Source organism: Rhopilema esculentum, chromosome 14 (assembly GCF_057945365.1).
Source record: "Rhopilema esculentum isolate cy_ngs chromosome 14, ASM5794536v1, whole genome shotgun sequence".
Taxonomy (NCBI): domain Eukaryota; kingdom Metazoa; phylum Cnidaria; class Scyphozoa; order Rhizostomeae; family Rhizostomatidae; genus Rhopilema; species Rhopilema esculentum.
In genome coordinates, this window is record NC_142828.1 from 4,198,670 (window position 1) to 4,221,174 (window position 22,505).

A 22,505-nucleotide genomic window follows, 5' to 3' on the forward strand; every position below is an offset into this window, starting at 1 on the left:
CTATTTCAACTACCAGAATTAAGGAAATTTTTCGCAGAACGAAGAATCAGTTGGATGTATAATCTACCCAAGGCCCCTTGGTGGGGTGGGTTTTTTGAGAGATTGGTCAAAAGTACAAAATCGTGTCTGAAGAAGGTTGTAGGATCTGCAAAGTTAAATCGTAATGAGTTGAACACTGTTCTTGTCGAGATAGAAGCTGTCCTAAATTCGCGTCCTTTGACTCATTTGTATCCTGAAGATATCTCTGAGCCTTTAACACCATCACATCTACTTATGGGTAGACGTCTCATTTCCTTGCCTTATTCGGTAGCGAGAGATTCTGAAGATCAACAAGAATGGGGAACGAAAGAGAACCTAACTAAAAGAATAAAATATCTCTTGTTAACTCTCGAGCACTTTAAAGTACGTTGGAAGAAAGAATATTTATCAGAACTTCGCGAGCATCATCGCAATCTCAAACGCGATGAACATCGATCTTCCATACATCAAGGTGATATAGTCACCGTGCACAACGAAAATAAGTCTAATCGCCTATTCTGGAACCTCGGAAGAATCAAATCGTTGATTTTTGGAAGAGACAACGAAATTCGTGGTGCAAATGTACAACTGTCAAACGGAAACGTTATAGCTCGACCGTTACAGAAATTATTTCCACTCGAAGTGACATGCTCTGAACCTTTAGTTCCGTTACAAAGTCACGACATGAACAATTCTCTAAGGACACGACCCCTTCGAACAGCAGCAGTTGTTGGTGCGGAGAAGAGACGTTTAATTGACCAGTATTTAACTGGCCAAGGGGGGAGTGTGAGCGAACCATGAAAACGAGGCTACGATATTGATAGGTGTGGCAAATTGGAACTTATTATTATTATCTAAACGCTAGCGCACAGACGTATCTACACACTATTGAAAACATTCATTCGGAAAAACTCTTGCGAAACGTCGTTGTATTGACATTCTCACGAAGATTAAATCTTATTCGAATCATTCTTGCTGTACTGTTTCTCTGATGATTTTATGGTATTTCTAAAGACAACCAGGTGATTTCTTTCCATATTTCTCTCGTTCGTCAAACTATCAAACTATTTATCTTACATTTATTCTGAATATATACAGTCCTCTAGAACTTAACTCTTGCGAACCACTCTGTGGTACTTTTTACCCTACAGCGTTTACGCTCTTTATGTTTATGTTTACGCTTGAATCTGATTCTAAGTGGGGTTTCTTAAAGTTTGCTGTTGCTATGCAAACTTACTTAATAATGGCAAGTGATTTGCTGTGGCTATGCAAATTCACATGGTATAACAGCAACCTTCTACCTTAACCTTCTCTTTTGTCTCACTCTTTGCTTTCCCCTCCCTTTTTAACTAGGGAAGAGTCTAGTTTTTCTAAGATTTTTATCATTCAAGGGGTTCTTAGGTCTGTGTTTGATGGGTAAACATTATCATGTTTTGTGGCGGGTTAAAAAACTGAGATAGTTTTTTCCCTGAAATCAAACACCGACCATAAATTACGTCATTGCTCAGGCAATACAAGGGCTGATGCACCGAAAGCCCAAATTGTTTTTCCTGAGATAGGGATTTAGTTTTAGAATTAAAAAGGGGCCCCGCGAAGGAATTAAATGGGAATTAATCAGTTAATTCGAGTTAATACCCGCGGGGAAGGCACACATCCTCTCTCAATGGGCATGTCAGTATGCACGTTCATCCTTTCAAGGCTGTCAATTACAGTTAGCAACCTATTATTATGCAAATTACATCATGGTGCCATTGCAAGGCAGTGCCCTAGCATATCCAGTTGCAGGCCATTACACAGCACGTGGCTCACGCCACGTTGTATGCGTTGTTTCCCCCTCCCAGTCCCACCCCTCTCTTTAGTTTTTTCTCTACCTGCCCCTATTACACTTCCTTCTCCCTCTCTTCCAGCTAGTTCTCACACAGTATTCACTGCGTGACAGGTGTATCAGTCTGATTGGCAGGTTAAAAAACTGAGATAGTTTTTTCCCTGAAATCAAACACCGACCATAAATTACGTCATTGCTCAGGCAATACAAGGGCTGATGCACCGAAAGCCCAAATTGTTTTTCCTGAGATAGGGATTTAGTTTTAGAATTAATAAGGGGCCCCGCGAAGGAATTAACAAGCACTGTCCATTCAAACTATACTATAGTAACGCACAATCAATAAATCATCACGCGCGATTCCATAAATCCAAATACGTATTCTATAAATCCATACTTCATGTCGACAAGATCTTTCACAAGCATCTTGCCGCATTTATAAAACGTCGAGAACCTAAATATACAAAATACAAAAATCGCCGTCGCTGGCGACAAAAGTCGCCGTCGCTGGCGACGAAAATCGCCAGTGTGCGCTAGGCTTAAGTTTTGATTCTGTTGCTAGTCGGGACTTTACCCAGCCAGAACGGTAACAATGACGATAACGTTACGGGTCACGAGGTCAGACAGCTAGCGCTTCCGTTTCCGTTGTGAGACAAACTCGATTAAGCAAAATCGCGCCGCCAGCAACAGGGGCAAGTTTTAACTTTGCCCGGGAAAATTTATTTCTTTAGGAATTTCAGCACGATCGATACTTTCTATTCTGTTTTGTCAAAAAACAACGATGCCAAATAATCAGGAAGTAGTAAATGCTTTACTATTCGCGCATAATTTGGGATATATCAATGATGTAGAATTCGCATTCCTTTATGATGTAAATAGGCCTAGAAATTTGGAAATCCCCTACTGGCAGTATGATCAATTCGACCTGGAAAACTTATCAAATGACGAATGCAAAGCTGAATTCAGGTTTTTAAAGGAAGACATTTATAGATTAATAAACGTACTTCAATTGCCTCGAGAGCTTACTATGTACAATAGACTCGAAGTAGATGCAGAAGAGGGCTTGTGTTTATTGCTGAAAAGGTTTGCATATCCATGCAGATATTTGGACATGGTTCCCCGTTTTGCCAGACCAATACCGGAGATGTGCATCATATTCAATCACACGATGAAGCTTGTAAACGATAGATGGGGGTTTCTTCTTACCCGCTTTAAGCAGCCACATTTGTCCTCTGCCAACCTAATAAAGTTTGCAGCTGCCATTCACGCTAAGGGCGCTCCTTTAACAAATTGTTGGAAATTTATTGATGGTACCGTGCGACCAATTTCAAGACCTGAAACAACGAATTGTTTATAACGGACACAAAAGGGTCCATGCAATAAAATTCCAGTCGGTTGCGATCCCGGATGGAATAGTTTCTTTGCTTTCTGGGCCTTACGAAGGGAGGAGCCACGACAGTGATATGCTGAGAAACTCAGGACTCCTCCCCCTCCTTGAGCAATTTTCTGTTTCTCCAGAAGGCCAAGTAATGTGCCTATATGGGGATCCTGCATATCCGCTGCGGCCCCAATTGCAAGCACCATTTAAAGGGACACAACTAACAGCAGAGCAGCAGCTGTGGAATGCGAGAATGTGCTCAGTAAGAGTTAGCGTCGAATGGCTCTTTGGAGACATCATAAACTGTTTTTGTTTTGTTGACTTTAAAAAGAATTTAAAAATACAATTAAGTGCTGTTGGCAAAATGTACAGAGTATATACACTGCTTAAAAATGCAAGATGCTGCTTACATGGAAGCATGACATCTGAGTATTTTGTTTTAGATCCGCCTCAAATCGAGGACTACTTTGCTATTCCTTGAAAAACAGATAAAATTTTCACAGACAACGATATTTTTGTGACAGAATCTAGTTAAATTTTAAAGAATCGTGGCAAAGGAAAGTATGACATTGAAACTGAATACAGAATACGATATGAATATAAAAACTTTTGATTAACAACTGTAGATAACTGAAAATGACATACAAACATTTTGTGAAGGTTGAGGAAATAATGACAAACGTGACACAATAATTATAATTATAAGCATTATCTTTTTGATATCTTGATTTTTTTGAAATGTTGACACGTTTAATTTGTATATTTAGCAGCAAAATGGCTTTTAGTTTAGCGCGTAGAATTTACAGTAGTAATCATTTGTCTAATTATTTTTCTCAAGCCTTCTCAAAATGTCTGTTAGCATTTGACTATGATGTTGTTGATTTTGCAGCATCTGCAACATAATTTGATTTTGCTGCTGCAAATGCTGCTAAATCAAATCCAACCTCCTTTCCCAATTTCTCCCACCTAATCCCTCCCCATCCCCCCTTCTCTGCTCCTCTATCATTGACTCTCTTTGCCTTGCATTTTCCTCGATCTCTTTTTTTTCAATTCCAGCTCCTCTCTTTTTATCTCTGCATCCTCTCGAATTTTTTCTCTAGAAATGCGAAGGTGTCATTGCCAATCGACTTCGTGTTTCCAACTTTTGTTTGTTTGCCATCTCCTGCTTCCTTTTTCTTCTTTTACGCAGGGCATTTTTTAATGTATTGTAAAACCACTTCAACAGGGGGTTTCACAAATGCGAGTTCGTAGATCGTTCGCAGAAACGTACACGATAAATACGGCAAAAACTGTTATCCAATTCTCTATACACTTCTTCTAATTCATCAGTTCACGGCAAACGACTAAAGAAATCTTAAACGGCTAACGACGAAAATGTAACGGCAAACACAATTCTTCAAGCTAGCGACAAGGTACACTGAGTTCGACAAAGCTTACGGCAGGACTGAACCTAACTATAAAGCCACCCCTTTTATACCCTAAGAATAATACAATTTACAGAAGCTGATGCAATTGCAGCGCAATGATGCAATTGTCATGTGATGTCCTGCAATGAATGGGAACCCTGTGTTCTAACAGTATAAAGTGGTGGGGAAATTCCCCACCAGCCCCTTTCATCACCCCACCAGTTGAACATGTTTGCCCCACCACTTAAGTGCCCTTATGATTTGGTGACCGTTTTACTTTTACTTTATTTGAGATATTTGTGGATGAAATCTTCATTGAACAGGTTTCAAATTTCAATTCATTTTTCCCCGGAACTGCTGCTTCTATAGGTGATTCCCCTTCTAATTCACAAAGTCTGAAATTTGGAAAACTCATATTTCAAGCTATGCGCACTGTGCTCGAGAGCACGTGGCGCCACACGAGAACGATGCAAAAGTACCTGCTGCTGAACGAACTCAGTTTTGTAAGTGTAATGTTTTTTTAAAACCCAAAGCAAAGAATTTTGTTTTACACTTGCTAGAGCTGTTATGAAAGAAGATGCCAAGGGCGGAAAGAAATGCGAAAAGGAAAAAAGACCAAGCAACGACTATTGCCGGCAAATGCAGCAAAATAACATCTTTTTTAATACACAGCAACAGTAGGGTGAGGGTACAAGAGTACCCATTTGGCCTAAAGCCAGCATCCCACCTAATAATTCTGATCGCGATGTCATCAGTCATTTAAAAGCAGTTCCAAAAATACTCAAGGAACACCTCAAGGAGACAATTCCTCGGGGTCCAGAAGGAGACAGTCCACAAGAAGACAGTTCACAAGGAGAAGTACAAAAAGAGGTTGCTGCTCTGGATAAAAATTACGAAGAGCAGAAAATTGATAATTCTACAAATGGTGTCTCAAGTCATTATTATCATGGAATTAAGCTGAGTTTGACAGGCATTATTGCACAATTCTCTGAATTACAGGAATTTGAAGCAGTAAGAAATGGGAGAAAGCGCATCCATGTACGTTGCAAAGTATGCAAAGAGCACGAAGACGAAGCGAAAAAGCTTTCAAAGAATGGATCAGTTGCTATTGCACAAGGACAGGGCCTCCGACGAAGGGGGGCAGGGGGGCCTTGCCCCCCCCCCACTTTTTTGCAAAACAATAGAGTTTTTTTCAAAATCTTTTGTTATGGGTGTTAAATTTTCCCTTGGCCCCCCCCCCCACTTTTCAACCTTTGTCGGAGCCCATGAAGGAGTTAGAGCAGATGGAGAGGACAGACTCAAATTGATTGTAGACCACCTGCATTCTTCAATACATAAAGCAGCAAAAAATCAACAACAGCTGGAATCTGCTTGGTAAGAAAAAAATTTCAAGCATCCATGGTTGAGATGTTTAACAAAAAAAAACCAGATGCGGTACGCTTTTTAATAAAATTGGCTAACGATGTCTACAATGATTGTCTTCAGGAAACAATTTCCGCTCATTCCTGGCCCGCTCGATCACTGGCACAAATTGCTGCCGAAAGACTTGTTGCCCTCGTCACTGATGAAGGACCCGATGCTGTCCTGCCAGATTTTGTCCCAGCTAACGCAGACTTGCATTACAGAGATCCGGTCTACTACCGAGAGATGTTGTCAGCAATCTATGTTGTTCAGCAAAAAAAACAAAGGAAATGTACGACCAGTGTGTTGCTTTCAGTATACAGATTGACGGGAGCGTAAGCAAGCATATGCGGGACCACAAATTTGTAAGCTGTCGTATCGTTATGCGCCAAATGGTGAATACAACACAGAGTTCATGATCATGCATTGGCTCTCTTGGCTTATTGCAGGCAGTTAACGAAGCTTTGAGATGAGTATAACCACAGATGGAGAAGCTGCGAATATTGGGTGCAATTCAGGACTCTGGAAGCGTCTAAGTGATCAATGTAACAGAAATATTCTCACATTCTGGTGTTGCGCCCATCGTTCTGACCTTGCAGTTGAGTCTATAATTCAAACAGTGCCGGAGTTAAAAATATGGAAATCTTCGCTCACCGGAGTCGCGAAGTACTTCCGTACGTCAATAGAGAACACAAAAATGCTAAAACAAGTGAAGCAAGATGCAAAACAATTTCCGAGACATCATGAAGTGAGGTTTGCAGAGCACTTTCTCCAACTCGTTGAGGCCATACTTGCTAATATGACCGCATGTAAGGAAGTGTGGAATGAACTAAAAGTAAATGGGGACCGTAACGAAAAGGCAGAGGCAAGTGGTTTCTTGAAGACTTGGGACGAAAAGCACATTTGGCTTAGATCTCTCATGGGTGACACCCTGGAAATCTTTACAGTTTTGCAGCAAATAAACTTGGCTGATGACAGTTTGCAAGCAATGGAGTAAAATCAAAGATGTAGAATTTCTCCCAGAAGGCAATGATATCGGTTCAAATCTTTCAGTTCGTTTGCGCAAGTTAGTAGCAATAACGACTGGAATTGTGCACAAAATATTTGCTGCCATTATGAGTCTATCACCACATTCGATGCAAACAGAACGCATTGTTTCGCATCACAATATCGTGGCCAGTGATGCAAGAGTATCAATGACAGATGATACAATTAATTCTCGCTTATTCATTGCGTGAATGGCAATGGAACTGCTCATTATGACCCAACAGCTGCTGTTGCTCATTTTCTTGCTGCAAAAGAACGAAGAAACCGAGAACCAGACTTTGAAACTTATAGCAGACGTCAATTTGTAAATAAATTTTTCAGAAAAGATGGACACTTTTAGTTATAAACTAGCGATCAGTGATTTTGTTATATGGTCTATAGCAATGTTTTAAGAATATTTTTGAAAGCCTGTTTATCTGTAAATTCTGCCTTTATCTATATGCCCTTTTCTCAAATGCCCCACCAGTGGAAAAGTCTTAAAAAATGCCCTGCTTTTACGGGTCTCCCCCAATGTTTCCAATAACTGCTGTCGTAGTTCTTTTGCCTTCTCCACATCTTCTACTCTCTTACCTAACTTTTCCTTCTCTGCTGCCTGTTGATCAAATGCAGCTGACGAAAACACTTCAAGAAGCTCATCTAGCAAAATGTCAACTTCTGTTATTTCTGGCGAAATAACGCTAGCTCGCTCTTCTTCCCGGTTTACCACCTTTCTTTTCTCGATTAGAGTCTGAAAGTGCTCCCTAACCGACCGTGCTGTGCATTCAAAGTTGGGAGACTCAATCTTATTCAGCCTGTCAGCTATTTGCTTCCAACCATCTCCTCTTTCCATACTCCCTGGCTTTGTCATCCAACTTTCAGAAGCGTTTACATCTCGAAACATCAAAATGTCATGCTCCTTCGACCATTTAAATCTTTTGCTAAAAATCCAACTATTTTTTAGAGCAGTCAAGCTGAGTAAGGATGATTGAGAAAAAATTCTTAGCAAAAACCCAGCTTTAGAGAAAGAACAAATGTTCCCCCCTCTCCCCAATAAATCGTTTTTTGTCAACATGATTACAATCTTTTTTTATAAGAACCAGTAAATATGAGTTCAAGCTGATTGTTCTCAATTTTTTCGAAAATCTGAGGCTGGATTGTTCTTAATTTGTTCTTGAATTTATATGGTATAAGCAGTGCGATTTATAGCTTTTCGTTCTGGGGAGGTGTTCAAGCCTCTTTTGCCAACAAAGTGCGTGAGACAACCTTCGTTTGTCGCCGTGTTTGAATTTGAATATTCACCGAAAAAGCACCAAAATATGGCTAAAAATCTCGTTTTTGAGATAAAACGTTGTTCAAAATCTCATTTTACAGTAGCTAGTCACAGCTTGTTCTTAATTTGTTCTTAACTTTTGACCAATTTTGAGGCTCATGTTCTTATAAAATTGTTTTTTAAAAAAAGACTGTAATAGGGTCCAGTTTACAAATATCAACATTATTTTGTTGCTAGAAATCCCTAAATCCCTTTAATCTAGACCTATTTGAAAAGGTTGCTTTAGTAAAATTCACTTTTGTTTTGAAATGAAAATAATGATAGCAAAGAAAGTGATATGGCCCTTACTGCTCGATTAAAGAGAAAGAATTTCGTAAATTTGAAGAATCATACCTTTGTGTCTTGACAACAGCTGATATAGATGTCATTTTTAACGAAAAGTTGGAGAAAAATTGAACAAACGAAAAATGACTAGACAAATTTTCTAACGTTTTGCCGGAACGCTAACCAGGGTGAACTAAGGCCTGGTTCAAACGTCGCGCTTCTTATGTGCCGAACCTAACTTGAGAATTACGTACATGAGGGGCGCGACGTTTGAATCAATTTGGTACGGCAGATTTAGTTAGGAGCGGCAGACTAGTTTGGATCGGCAGAGCTTGCCGAGCTGCACGGCTCCAGCACGGCACGGTTTCAAGCGTCGAACTTGTCATGTACCGAACTCAATGCATAATTATATTTAATTTATTTTCCTTCCCAGAACTCATTTCTTTCTTGGAGGGCGCATGCATTTCAAACAAATATTTGAGATTGCGCGCCTTAACCAAGATACTTCATGTAACAATCCTAAAACCCATTTGGCGCGACATGATTAAGTTCGACGTTTGAAACGGGAGTCGCGCCAAACATGCTCAAGTGTCGCTCCAAACACAGTTAGGTTCGGCATATGAGAAGCGCGACGTTTCAACCAGGCCTAAGGTTGTAGGAACAATAGGGTAGGACGGGAACGGAAGAGGCCTCCCCGCGAAAAAATGCCAAATATGCAAAAGCGTAGGCGTCCCTCCAAAAACAATAGGGCGATGACGCACTAAGGGTATCGTTACCGTTATCGGACTGGTTGCGTAAAGTCCCTATTAATCAAACCATTCGGCTAAGGTGAAGAATCCGGTCCGGATAATCCGATTAACCTTGTGTCACACACGTCGAGGAGTTTTCTGACTGCATCAACGAATCACAGGTCGCCTAGGGTCAGAGAACGCTCTCCTGGAAATATGACATCAAGGAAAACATGATGCCTCTCTGGATTGTTTATGTCCGCCGGTTATTCATTATAGCAACTTCAAGTTACAGTAGCGTGGTGGCAGTGGGGGGCCAGAGGGGCCACTACCCCCCTGAATAAGGGCGCGAATGGAGATAAGAGGGCGCCAAAATTGTTTGCCTGTAATATTTGGCTAGGAACATAAAAAATGATCATGCACGGGTAGAACACTTTGCCGTAACTTGCTGTGAATAATAAAACGTGTGATTCTACAATCGAAGCACGTTGCGCTGCCATGACCCAATCAACATTTGTGTCATACGTTTTCGTGTTAACTATTTTTCTGTTAGTTTGTACTCGGAACGCCATAAAGCCTGAGTGTACGCCAAAGATCTTCGGGCAAATGTACATGGAATGCACCCTGGCAAACAATACAGCAGCTTCTTGTTATTAACATCGATGTGAACCAAAGGTCATCCTTTCTTTCTTTATCCAACGCATGAATCCTCCCCTCCCAAATTTGTTCTAAAAATCAAAAATAAATGTTTTTCTGAGTATCGTCGAACTGTTTATTCTGAGCGGTGTAGTAATTTGTTAGATTTTAGTCTGGGAGATGCATTTTTAGCCATTCTAGAAGGCTTGATTTCAAAAATTTTCTTGCGCGTCGGACCCAAAAGGTGGGTCCACCTTTGTCACTAAACTTCATCCTTAGCCCAACCCCAGATTCAATTTTGTGCCGCCGCCTCTGTCCCATTCAATAGTGCAATTCAATGCTTGAAAACTTTCAAGTTTGTGAAAGAACTACTATTCAATAACTACTAAAGAATAACAAATTTAAACCATGTTTGTTTATCAGACATCATATATGCGATGACACTAGGCTGATAAAATCGCCCATAAGCAGTGGCGAAATGAACTAAAGCTGAATTCACACTGGACGCCTCACGGCGCGGCGTGTCATGACGCTGACCAAATATGGTTAGCATTTTCGGCAGCTATGCGCACGCAGCGCGTTTTTTCAGCCACGCGTCACCGAGCGTCAAAGTTGAACAAATTTAACTTTGACGCTTGGTGACGCTTCAGAACGATAGAAAACATAGAGAATAATGACAGCCAGAAACGTAAACAAAGACCACGTTGAAATTGTACCAGTTGTTTTTATCTACTGTTCAATTTGTTTGCAAAGATAAAAGAATTTTCGGTAGGATAAGGAGGATTGCTTTAGTAAAATTTACTTAAAATAGTGCATTTTCCAGGGAACTGGAAGCATCAAAATTCGAAAATTTCCTGCTCCTCCGGCGGCGACCATGGTGCCGCCTCGTGTAGTTGCCCGTCCCGGTATACAGATTTGGCAAAACTATTAGGAAAGTCATTTTAAAATACCCGACGTGTTATCATTTTTTTAAATGAATTATATGTGAATTATATGCCACACACTCTGAACAAGTGAGCAATGTCCAGTGCGTGACCAGTGCAAATGTCCAGTCGTTTTGCCGGGGCTTTAGTCAAACTTATTTATGAAATTTTGGATTCAAGTTGCAAAAATCGATTTTCCTTCTAGAAACACATGCTTTTATATAACCACGATCTATATATAGGGCGCAAAAATCGACACTGACAGCGTATATTGTCAAAAGTCCTGTCAATCCTAAAATACCGTAAATCCTCGAATTGCCCTCCCCCCTTCGAATAAGCCCCCACCTTAGAACTTCAAATTGTCAATAAGCCCCCCCCCCCCTCGAATAAGCCCCCACGTAAATTCTCAAGTTGGACCCCTCAATTTGATGATTTTCGCCATCTGAGGTTGCCTATGGCGTTTTATTGAATTACCACAACAAATTCATACTTTTGGTAGTAATTAATTAAATGCTCATAAAGAAATTCCTAATGTTTTATAAGTAAGGAGTAGTCTTGTCGAAAGTTTTGCCGTACTGCTAGGAGCTCTGTCGCTAATTTTGTCGTGCCTGTTGAAGCCGTGTCGTTATTTGTCGAACTTGCTGTTAGCCGTTAAGCCTGGTTCATAGTTCTGAACTTATTAGCTTACGCTAAATTCTGCACAAGGGTAAGCTTTGAACCATACGTCTTTTCACCTTGCATTTCCAAAAAGCGTAAACACGTACGTTTTCCGCATGTCCATGCGGGAAGCTTGAAACGATACTCCATAAGCTTTTTCGGTTCATAGTTTCCAGACATGCCGTCGAGGAATGGTCCTCTTGCCCTTCTACTTGTACGGAGAAAAAATAAAAAGAACAGCAAACATGCTGGTATATTCTACCTACAAATACTTTTTGTAGGGTAGTTCGCGGGGATTGTGCCGTTATTGTCAACGATTCGCGTTTGATGTCAATGATTCCGGTATAAATAGCCATTTTTCTTGCTCCTGTCCAATAATTTAATATTTGTCCCGATTTCTTACCCTGGGTTCCAGACCGACGGTCCTCTAGCAAGGAATCATACATGTGGGGGTATTTGTGTATCTCTTCACAAAGTTTTCCTTCAAAATCGGCCATTGCTAAGAAATTTTCCGTACGGAAGGCAAAAAAGTTGAAGATTTCTCAACTCGATAAGTTCAAGACATACTGAGCCCAGTTTTGTCTTGAGACGAAAAATGAGCCCAGTTTTTGAAGCAGAAATTCAGACGAGAACGACAACCCAACCCACCACTGACCCCTTCGTTGCTCTGTGCAAGCTGTGTTAAGGCTGATTTCCACGAGGCGAATTTCGCAGCGAATTCGCGGCGAAATCGCTGATGAAGGCGTCAAGGCATGCGCAGTTTTGATTTTCGATTTCGCAGCGAATTCGCAAGAAAATAGAAAAGAGTTCTACTTTTTCTCGGCGAAATATTTCGCAGCACCTAATAACCAGTCAAAGCATGGTAAATTTGCTTGATTTGTAAGGAAACAATCTTGGAACATTCGTCATTCATTTCATTTCATTTCATTTCAAAAATCTTTACACACGAATTCCCTATCAGCTATAATACAAATAAAATAAACTACTTTTATTACAATTACTTCTTTAATATATATATATAAAATAAAGATGTTGCTGTTCTACCTAGGGATCGTGTTTTGTTTAGGGATCGTCATGCGTGCAGTTCTTAAAATAGGCGCCTTAAAGTTGAGTTTTGGAGGAAATTATTATTTAATTTCGCAGCGAATTCGCAGTCTCGTGGAAATCAAAGACAATTTTGAAGCGAATTGGCTGCGAATTTCGCCTCGTGGAAATCAGCCTTTAGATGGATCGCATGGTGAACTCGTTAGGATCGCGGTAGAACCTTTAACGTTGCTTGTTTACTCCATAACTTCGCTACAGATACATGTTTAGGTAAATTTAGTTATAAGCGTTCAGCGTGTTATAGGCATGCAGCGTTATTTCTACATAAAAATTGCTGTTAATTAGCTTAGTTGACGTAAAACTGCACATGTTATTCTTGCTTCTTATTGGTAGTTAAAATTGGAGAATTTTTGTAGCGTTACTCAGAACCAGGGACTGTAGATTTAAAGAGAGCGCGTTAATTGTGAATTTAGATGCATCGTAAGATGTAAACACGATGGTTGATACCAATGAACAAGATAGCAGAGCAAATTTGTCTTGTTATTCTTCAGCGTTCATCTTTAGATACTTCAAAAAATCTTTAGAATTAGCAACTGGGGAGTTTATAGTCCCAAAAGTTTGCTTAGGTTATATAAAGGGTTGTTTCATAAGTTAGGAGTAGTCTTGTCGAGAGTTTTGCCGTACTGCTTGGAGCTCTGTCGCTAGTTTTGTCGTGCCTGTTGAAGCCGTGTCGTTATTTGTCGAACTTCTCGTTAGCCATTGGTCGTATCATTGCCGTAAAGAGAATAATTTTGATTTTATCCGCCGTTGCCGTATTTTTGAGCATTTCTGCCTACAAAGAACTCACGTTTGTAGAACCCACCTTTTAAGAGGTTTTACACCCCCAATAATTTCACCACCCTGTCCCAGTTGAAATTTGGTAGCGATAACGTCGGTCCCGATCTAGCCCTGTGCTTAATATTTCTGTCTATCACACCCAAAATTGGTCCCAATTCTGCTAGTGCCATGCTGTATTAGCAATATAATAAATATGGAACAAAATTAATATGGCCTAGATGGCTGGATTTCGCATGCAGCTTCAAGCATTTTCTAATTTAAAAATGAAAGAAGAATTCTTTAGGGCTCATTTCTAAGAGGTATTCTTACATTATGTTTATGTGTGTGTACTTTTTTTACTGGAACAATTTTAATTGCTTTTAAGTAATTTTTGGTGAGACAAGTGTCATACCATTTCTGTTAAACTGGTGTGATTCAATTTAAATTTCAGTGGCATAAACATTTAACAGGTAGATTAAATTTTCTGGGAGCTACCTGGACATTATTTTTTAGATTTGTGATGAAAAAGAAGGCGGATATAAAGAATCCGGATAGGTGTCATGTATTGATTTATATGGGACTGACGATTCAGACGATTAGCCTTCAAAACTTTGGTAAAAATGTGCAATTTGTGGAAACAGCCCTCTGTTTTCCTTTAATAACTTCTCGCAAAAATTGATCAAAATATAATTTGAATTTCAATCGATAGAGCATGGTCTGCCACATTGTTCTTTTTTAATTGCAAGAGGTTAAAACTATTTCGAGGACATTTTAAGCTCACCGAATGTTAGCAAATTTCTATTTTCCCAAAACCGCGCTTCAGCTTTCCTGAATTACTTTTTTAATCTTGGGTTTTTGGCTCAAATACTTGCTATTTGTTGGGGCCCAGACCTTCCTCGGTATCTTAAGACCCCACACAGTCATTATTATCACATTCGGTAGTGTAATACGTGCCGAGAAACATGGCAGCATGTAGAGTTTTAATTATAGTGTTGATTTAATATTTGATTTAAAGCAGTGGTAAATTACATGTTTTGATTCTCAATACCTAATAAGGACAAACATATGGAAAATATCAATCGACAAGTCTCAGTCAACGTGACTATGTAGTTGGTTGGAGTAGAGTTGAAGTAATGATGGTGATCGGCGGAAATGTGAAATAAACTATTGATGGATTTGATACAAAATAGTTACACAAAATGGTGATTTTTCTCTGAATCTTCATCTTACACTTCGTCTATCATTAAATATTAAAAATAGGGGCACCGCTAGAAATAGTGGTCCCAACACTATTTTCTTTTTTCGATACTTGCTACACTGATTTTTCATAGTCTGCAGTCGGTTTTTGCGCTTTATCGTTTTTTTGGGTCGAAAGTGGAAGAATTTTTCGAAAGTCTGCCTTTATAAATAAGTACGTTCTTGGTAAAATTATGTGAATACGTAGTTTTTCATTGCTCACAAACCAACCATGTTCCTTTCGTAGTCATTAATTGTTGAGTTTACTTCAGATTGATTTATGGTAAATTATATTTGCTGAACAATATAAACCTATCAGTCAATTATAGCTTTCGACTGTTCTTTTCCAGGTCAGAAGATTGTCGACGACAATGTCAATCCTGAATGTACACTTCTTTCGTACCTCCGATTGAAAATGAGGCTATGTGGCACAAAGCTTGGCTGTGGCGAAGGAGGATGCGGTGCATGCACTGTCATGGTCTCAAAGTTCAATAGAAAGAGACAGAAAATAGAGCACTTTTCTGTAAATGCATGTCTGGCACCAGTTTGCTCAATGCACGGTCTTGCAATAACCACCGTAGAAGGCATTGGCAGCACAAAGACCAAGCTCCATAGCGTCCAAGAAAGAATGGCTAAATTTCATGGCTCTCAGTGTGGCTTTTGCACGCCTGGGATAGTCATGTCAATGTACACTCTTTTGCGTAATAAGCCGAAGCCAACTGCAGAAGATCTTGATACGTATTTTCAAGGTAATCTTTGCAGATGCACTGGATACCGACCCATAATCGAAGGATTCCGCACTTTTTCAGAAGAGTCATGGCCATCATTCTCCGTGAACGGTGTAACCACTGACCATAGCAACGGAATTTTAAATGGACAGTGCAGTTCGAAGCAGGGATGCAATGGCTCCGTCAATGGAAAGTGTTGTATGGAGACTAAAGAAAAGAATAACAATGCGGAAACTGTAGACCAAGTAGACTATCATCCTATCGATCTGATGCCATACTGTCCCGATAGTGAGCCGATATTCCCAGCAGAGTTGCAGTTAAGATCCGATTATGATGAAGAACCTTTAGTGTTCCGAGGAAAACATATGCATTGGTATCGACCAACAACCCTTCATAATTTGCTGACAATCAAAAGTGAGTACCCTCATGCCAAAATCGTAGTTGGAAATACCGAATTAGGAATCGAGATGCGGTTCAAAAATTGTCAATATCCTGTAATGATCCAGCCAACAAATATTGAAGAGCTCACAAAGGTCTCTGAGAATGCCCACGGTGTGGAAATTGGGGCTTCTATGACGCTCAGTGAAGTTGAGGAAATCTGCTTGGAACAAGCTGCTGTGTACCCTCCCTGGAAGGTTCAGGTTTTCACAGAAATTGCCAAAATGCTGAAGTACTTCGGAGGCAAACAAATAAGGAATGTTGCTGCAGTTGGTGGGAACATCATGACCGGAAGTCCTATATCTGATCTGAATCCGATATTCCTGGCTTCTGGTTGTACGTTGCAGGTGAGAAGTTCTACAGAGACGCGAATCATTAAGATGGATGAGAAATTTTTCACTGGGTACCGCAAAAATATTATCAAACCAGAAGAGGTACTGGTATCAATTACAATCCCTTACTTAGAGAACAATGACCACTTTTTCGCAATTAAACAAGCAAGAAGAAGGGAAGATGACATCGCAATTGTTAATGCTGCATTCAGAATCAGACTTAAGGAGGGAAATTTCGTGGAAGATGTTGCATTGTGTTTTGGTGGCATGTCCACAACAGCAGTGTTTGCGAAGAATACAATGGAAGCGATGCTTGGTAAAGTATGGGGAAAAGAAATGATAGATAGTGCTTTATCAAAGCTAGCAAGTGACTTAGCATTAGACCCACGTGCACCTGGTGGCATGGTTCGATACAGACAGTCGCTAGCCCTGAGTTTCTTGTTCAAATTCTATCTAAAGATTGGCCATGACGTCAGAACTGATCTCAAGACCAGTGAAGAAGAGTATATGAGTGCACTGAAGCCTTTAACGAAAGGTGAATTAAAAAGTAGCCAACTCTATGATGGCAGTAACGGGAAATGTGTGGGAAAACCCATTGCTCACTCCTCTGGGGCTCTACACGCAACTGGTGAAGCTGTCTATTGTGATGACATGCCCCGACTCGAGAATGAGTTATATCTGGGAATGGTCCTGAGTCAGAAGGCCCACGCTAAAGTACTTAAAATCGATGCTGGGAAAGCGCTGCAAATTGAAGGTGTTTACGACTTTGTTTGTCATGAAGATCTTTCGACAGAAAGAAACAAATTTGCAATATCGGGTGTGGAAGATGAAGAAGTTTTTGCTGCCGGAAAGGTAAATGGCAAAAATAAAAAGTACAAAGCAATCCACGATGGTCGCTTCAATCGTTTTTATAATTTTTTTCATGAATTAATTGGTAAAGGAGGGGCTCTCCCAATGGATCGAGGAAAGAGTTTAACTAGGTTATGTTATGTGTGAATACATCTTTTGTTAAACTATGTTTTTTGCAATAAGTATGATTTCAAAAGCAGCATTTAGTGCAAGAGGCTATTTTACAGTCACGATCGAAAAACAAAACTGACAATGTCAGTTACTCCATTTATGGTAGAATTCAATATAATATAATTGCGAACAAACTGAATCAAAAAATATTAGCTCAATTGCTTTCTTTAGAAAGATCGCTCTAGTTTAACATACACCGTTCGAACTGACAAATGTGATGCTTTGCGTTCACAGGTTCAGCACTATGGGCAAGTCATTGGCGTGATCGTTGCAATTGACCAAGCAACAGCCAAGAGGGCAGCGAAGCAAGTAGTTATCGAATACGAGGAGTTGCCTCCTGTGGTAACCATAGAGCAGGCAGTAGAGGCTGGTGCATTTCACACGAAGGACATCAGACATGCTGCAGTCAATCCTGACACAGCTTGGTCAGCTTGTGATCATATCATCGAAGGCAGCATGAGAACCGGTGCCCAGGAGCATTTCTATTTAGAAACCCAAGCAGTCATTGCCATACCGAAAGGGGAACATGGTGAAATGGAGATTATAACATCATCCCAAAACCCTACCGCTACGCAGGCAGTGGTTGCTAAGGTTTTAGGAGTTCCAGCAAATAGAGTCATTTGTAGAGTCAAAAGGATGGGAGGGGGATTTGGAGGCAAAGAGACTAGAGGAATACCTCTTGCAGCTGTTTCTGCTGCTGCTGCAGATAAGGTCAGGTTTTAAAATTTACGTATCGAATAATGCATTGGTGTAAGCTGGGTGGGAAGAAAATGCTTCTACAGTTGACACAGGCTTTTGCCAACGGAGGCACTTGGGGCTTTAAGGGAAAAACTGCGACAGGCCCCTATTTGTGAACGCAAGAACGTCCCAAGAATGGGTGTTAATCATGTTAAGCACTATAGCAAAATGTAATACTGTATTGTAAATAGTTTAATAGTGTAGCAATATACAATGCGGAGGAGCGTTAGCTCATATGACCTATTTAGATTAACAAAGAGAGTTTCAGATTACAGTCAATTATGCCATCGCTTGTCACTTGTCAGCTGTTGTTTCCAGAAATAAGGGAGCGACAGAGGAAGTGCGATTACGTCTTCTAGGATTACGGCTAGAAAAGCCAGCGGTTGGGTGCATGTCTTAGTCAGATCTTACTTAGGAAACGAAGTATTTGATTTTTGCTGGTAGAGAGGCTTCTTCAATGGCGATCATCTCAACTTGTTATATCACTTTCACTTTATGTTTCGCAAAATTTCATGCTTCGCGACCTTGCGAAAGGCTCTACTTCGACCATGGAGACGAGAGCAGAATACCCTATTTGGTATTCATAAATTGTGGTCACTCGTGAATATGATAACAGATTTGTGCAAAATTGTTGGCTTGTATAGTATGAATGAGATGAAATGTCTTCTTTATAACTTATATATACGATCGTTTGCTAACTTCTTCATTTAGCTAACTCCATTCTTCAGTTAGCTAACTTTATCTAACAAAGCTTCTTCATCAAAACTAGGTTCGAAGACCTGTTCGAATAATGCTTGACAGAGATGAAGACATCATGATCTCTGGCTGGAGACATCCTTTTGCTGCCAGGTACAAAATTGGATTCAACAACAGTGGTAAACTACTAGCGGCTGATATCGAAATGTTCAACAACGCTGGCTGGACAAGGGACTTATCTGTGTCTGTGCTTGAGCGCGCCTTGTTCAATGCAACAAACACCTACGTTGTTCCACACGTCAATGCCAAGGGAAGCTGCTGCAAGACCAACTTGCCTTCAAATACTGCTTTCCGCGGATTCGGCGGGCCACAAGGTTTATAAACATTGTTATTTTTTAAGGTCAATAGTAACTCCATAATATCTTGGTACTTAGATATTTAAGAGGTTCTAAAAATAATGTAGGCTTGTAATCGCTTGCACTGAGTAAAAGTGGTTAAGGATAGTCGGCAACTCAAAATTCGAAATAATAGTATTGCTATAAAAGCTGCCATTCTGTCGTTTCTTTGAATAGCTTTTCTACTTTTAGAGGCTTCCCGGGGGTTTAGCCCCCACTAAGATATTCTTTCGTGGCTCTTAATCCTCCTAGCCTTAACGTAGTTATCGCCTAGTAAGTAGTACATACATACACACATTCATACACACATACATAAATGCATACATACATGCATATATACATGCATACATACATACATACACACACATACATAATTGGTCCCCTAAATACTATCGTATTTCTCCGATATCTGTTCTGAATAAAGGGATCTTGAAGACAGTTCTTCTTCTAAGTTCATATCTTTGTCTTCCCTTTTTGCTAAACTGTCTCTAAGCTGACTGGCTGCATTATTGTCAACAACCTCCTTTTGTAGATATATTAAAGAGGGTCCCAATTTGCTATTTGTAAGATTTCCTTACTGTTATATTTTCCTTTAATGCCATGAATAATCCTGGCAGCTCTTATGTGTGTCTTTTCTAGCTTGTTGAATAGTTTCTCTTCACATGTACCCCATATTGAAATGCAGTACGTTGTTGCAAGGATTATTGTTTTGAAAGTATAGATCTTCAAGAATTTGTCTCTTCAAGTATCTCATACTTTTAAGCTTCTTTATCTTGGCATTGTATGCTTTTGTAACCCTACTTATCTGGGGAGCCCAACATAGTTTAACAACAAATGTTACCCCCAAGCACTCAGCTTCATCAACGTACTCTATACTTTTCTGTCCACCTCTTAACTTCTTTAGTGGTCCTATAAATTTGTGCCTGTTTAGTATAAGGGCTTTGGTCTTTCCATAGTGAAATGTAAGTTTGTGTTGCATAGACCAAGTGTTGATCTCTCTTAACATTATAGACATTTTTGTAGTTACTTCTTCTATTGAGTTCCCAATGCAGAAAGAAGTGGTGTCATCTGCATACATGTGAATCTGGCCAACTGACAAGCAATTTGGAAGGTCTCCGACATAAATAGAGAATGACTTGTCTTGGTCCTGTAAGAGAGCCTTGAGGAACCCCGCATGATACTGGCATACGGCTTTCATGTTACACCGTCTATTTCACAAAATTTTTTCCTCTCAGTAAGGTAATCTTCAATCCACTTTGATACATTTCCATATATTCTTACATTTTGCAACTTAAAGGGTAGTATCTGGTGGTCCACTGTATCAAAGGCCTTCCTAAAATCTATCAGTAGAATGCCCATATATTTTTCATTGTCGATGGCTGACTTACAGGTCTCAGTGAGATAAAGTAAACAAAATTCAGTTGAAAGGCCTTTCTTATATACCCATTGGTTTGGGTTTGGTACTTTCTCTACATGGTCATCGATTTCTGAGCAAACAACCCCTTCTAGCAGTTTGCTCGATATAATGCTCAATGGCCTATAGTTTCCAAGATCACTCGGAGGTCCGCTTTTGAGAGACACCTTTAATTAAGCAATCTTGTATTTAGTTGGAAATTTGTTTTGTTCCAGACTGGTGTTGCATCCACTTAGAAAATCCTCTGTGAATGCTCTCCCTGGTGCCTTTATCTTCTTTGCAGTGATTTTGTCAGCTCCTGTAGATTTTCCAGTCTTTACCCTTTGTATTTCTTTTTCTAGTCTTGCTTTTACACTTGACATTTGTGCTATTGTTGGAGTTACTCTGCTCAGGGGCGGATCTAGAAATTATTCTGAGGGGTGCTAAAACGCAAGGCTTGGTAACCAAGGGTGTTGCTATGCACAAACTCCGTACACCCCCTGCTTATAAGCCATAATGAAATGAAAGTCTTCCATGAACTAAAAAGCCTGGATGCCTTGATTTATATAGTAATTTTTTGCTACACTTTGATCAGAACTTGGAACGTTGGCTTCAGCTTTTATGCCAATTGAACGCAATTTGCAGCTCGCCCCCCTCATATTCACTTAGGGTACAAAAGTATAGAAACTGTAGTCAAATATTATATCATGGCCCGCAGTGGCAAAAGGCCCAATCCCACAAATTTCCAAAGCAAAATTTAATTTTTGACTCTTTGCAGCCATTTATTAGAACTTGATCAGCTTGATCAAAAAATTAACGTGGGAAGCCCTTGAACTTGAAAGGCAGTGCACGTCGTTAGAGACAATAGAACAATAGAAAAAAGTCGAACAAAAGTTGAACACAGGGATTCAAACACATCATGCATTGCATGCATCGACATATGATGCCAAACCAAACAAAGAAGGCAATGAACGTTTCGCTATGGGCCTGCCGTTTTGAGTATTTTTAGTATTAAGAAGGAAACCCCTTTTGGTCAAGAATAGTAAGGGCAAGTTTTTGAGATGTTTTGTATGTAGTTCTTGAATGATTAAAAAAAAAATAACAAGGGCTCGGGCAAGCTTTATCCTCTGAATATAAATCATACCTCATGGTCTATGAATAAGACGTGAAACACGGAGTTGAAACTTGAAACCGTTCTGTTATATAAACCAAAGCGTTTACAAGTTCTGCCGTTACAGCATCGAGCACCAGGTAAAGATCGTCAAAAGACCTACGAAAACATATTGCAAATTTGCGCCTAAGCATTCGTCGCGTGCTGTATCATAATTCAACACCCCCTGTTCAAGCTCGACTCCCCCTGGTCATAAAATCACTTTACATTTGACTGTAGATTGAAGCGAAGAAACTCCCCCTGGTTTGTCGGTATTCTTTGAAGTTTTGGATTTTTGAAATTCATGGGTTCTCGCGCCAAAGTTTAGAACCCCTCGACTTGGCACCGTGATTGGCTAGATTCACTTCCACGGGTGCAGAAAATCGTATAATTTACAGGCCACGGGTTCCTCAAGTGGCTGGTTATAAGAGGAGACAATGCTTTCCGATTCTGTAGAATGCTATACAGTACAACCAGGGGGAGTTTGATAACACTTCAATGCATGGACTGAAATAACAATGTTGAACAGTTGTGAGACGGGGCATTGAAGCGGATATAACAATTTTAGGAGATGTGCATACTTCTCGGTAAAAGAGATAATAAATGGTTTTAATAATTATAAACAAAATTGCGGTAGAATAAGCTTTAATCCCCAAAAGGTTTTTCCTCGAATCTGAGGGGTGCTCGAGCCCCCTTCGCACCCCTCTGGATCCGCCCCTGCTGCTAATGTAGCTTATGTCTGTTGCTGCAATGGGTGTAAGGTCTTTTGCTAGATTTTCACCAACTTTTGTAACTATTAAATGCATCTTCCTTTTCTTGATCAGTGTATATGAGGGGTAATTATTCATTCTTTATGGGTCCTATAGTAGTGTTAGGTTTTCTTTTTTCTGTCATGGTCTTTAGTACATTCCAAAAGCTTTTTTTATCGCT

At 40.0% G+C, this 22,505-nt stretch overlaps 1 protein-coding gene and 1 pseudogene across 2 annotated transcripts in view; both read left to right on the forward strand.

Moving 5' to 3' along the window:
* The window catches only part of LOC135696201 (xanthine dehydrogenase), a 48,154-nt gene that overhangs the window by 19,649 nt on the left and 6,000 nt on the right, over positions 1-22,505 (forward strand). The window contains exons 1-4 of one of the 2 annotated variants that reach the window (XM_065215505.2): positions 12,776-14,651; positions 15,036-17,035; positions 17,438-17,914; positions 18,711-19,011. In XM_065215505.2, coding sequence (XP_065071577.2) covers positions 15,101-17,035; positions 17,438-17,914; positions 18,711-19,011 — 2,713 coding nt within the window. In that variant the 5' untranslated portion in view covers positions 12,776-14,651; positions 15,036-15,100. Of the gene's footprint in view, positions 1-12,775; positions 14,652-15,035; positions 17,036-17,437; positions 17,915-18,710; positions 19,012-22,505 lie in introns of those variants that run through there. The other variant, XM_065215504.2, reaches the window with a different exon arrangement.
* Positions 1,237-10,851, forward strand: LOC148958524 (uncharacterized; annotated as a pseudogene).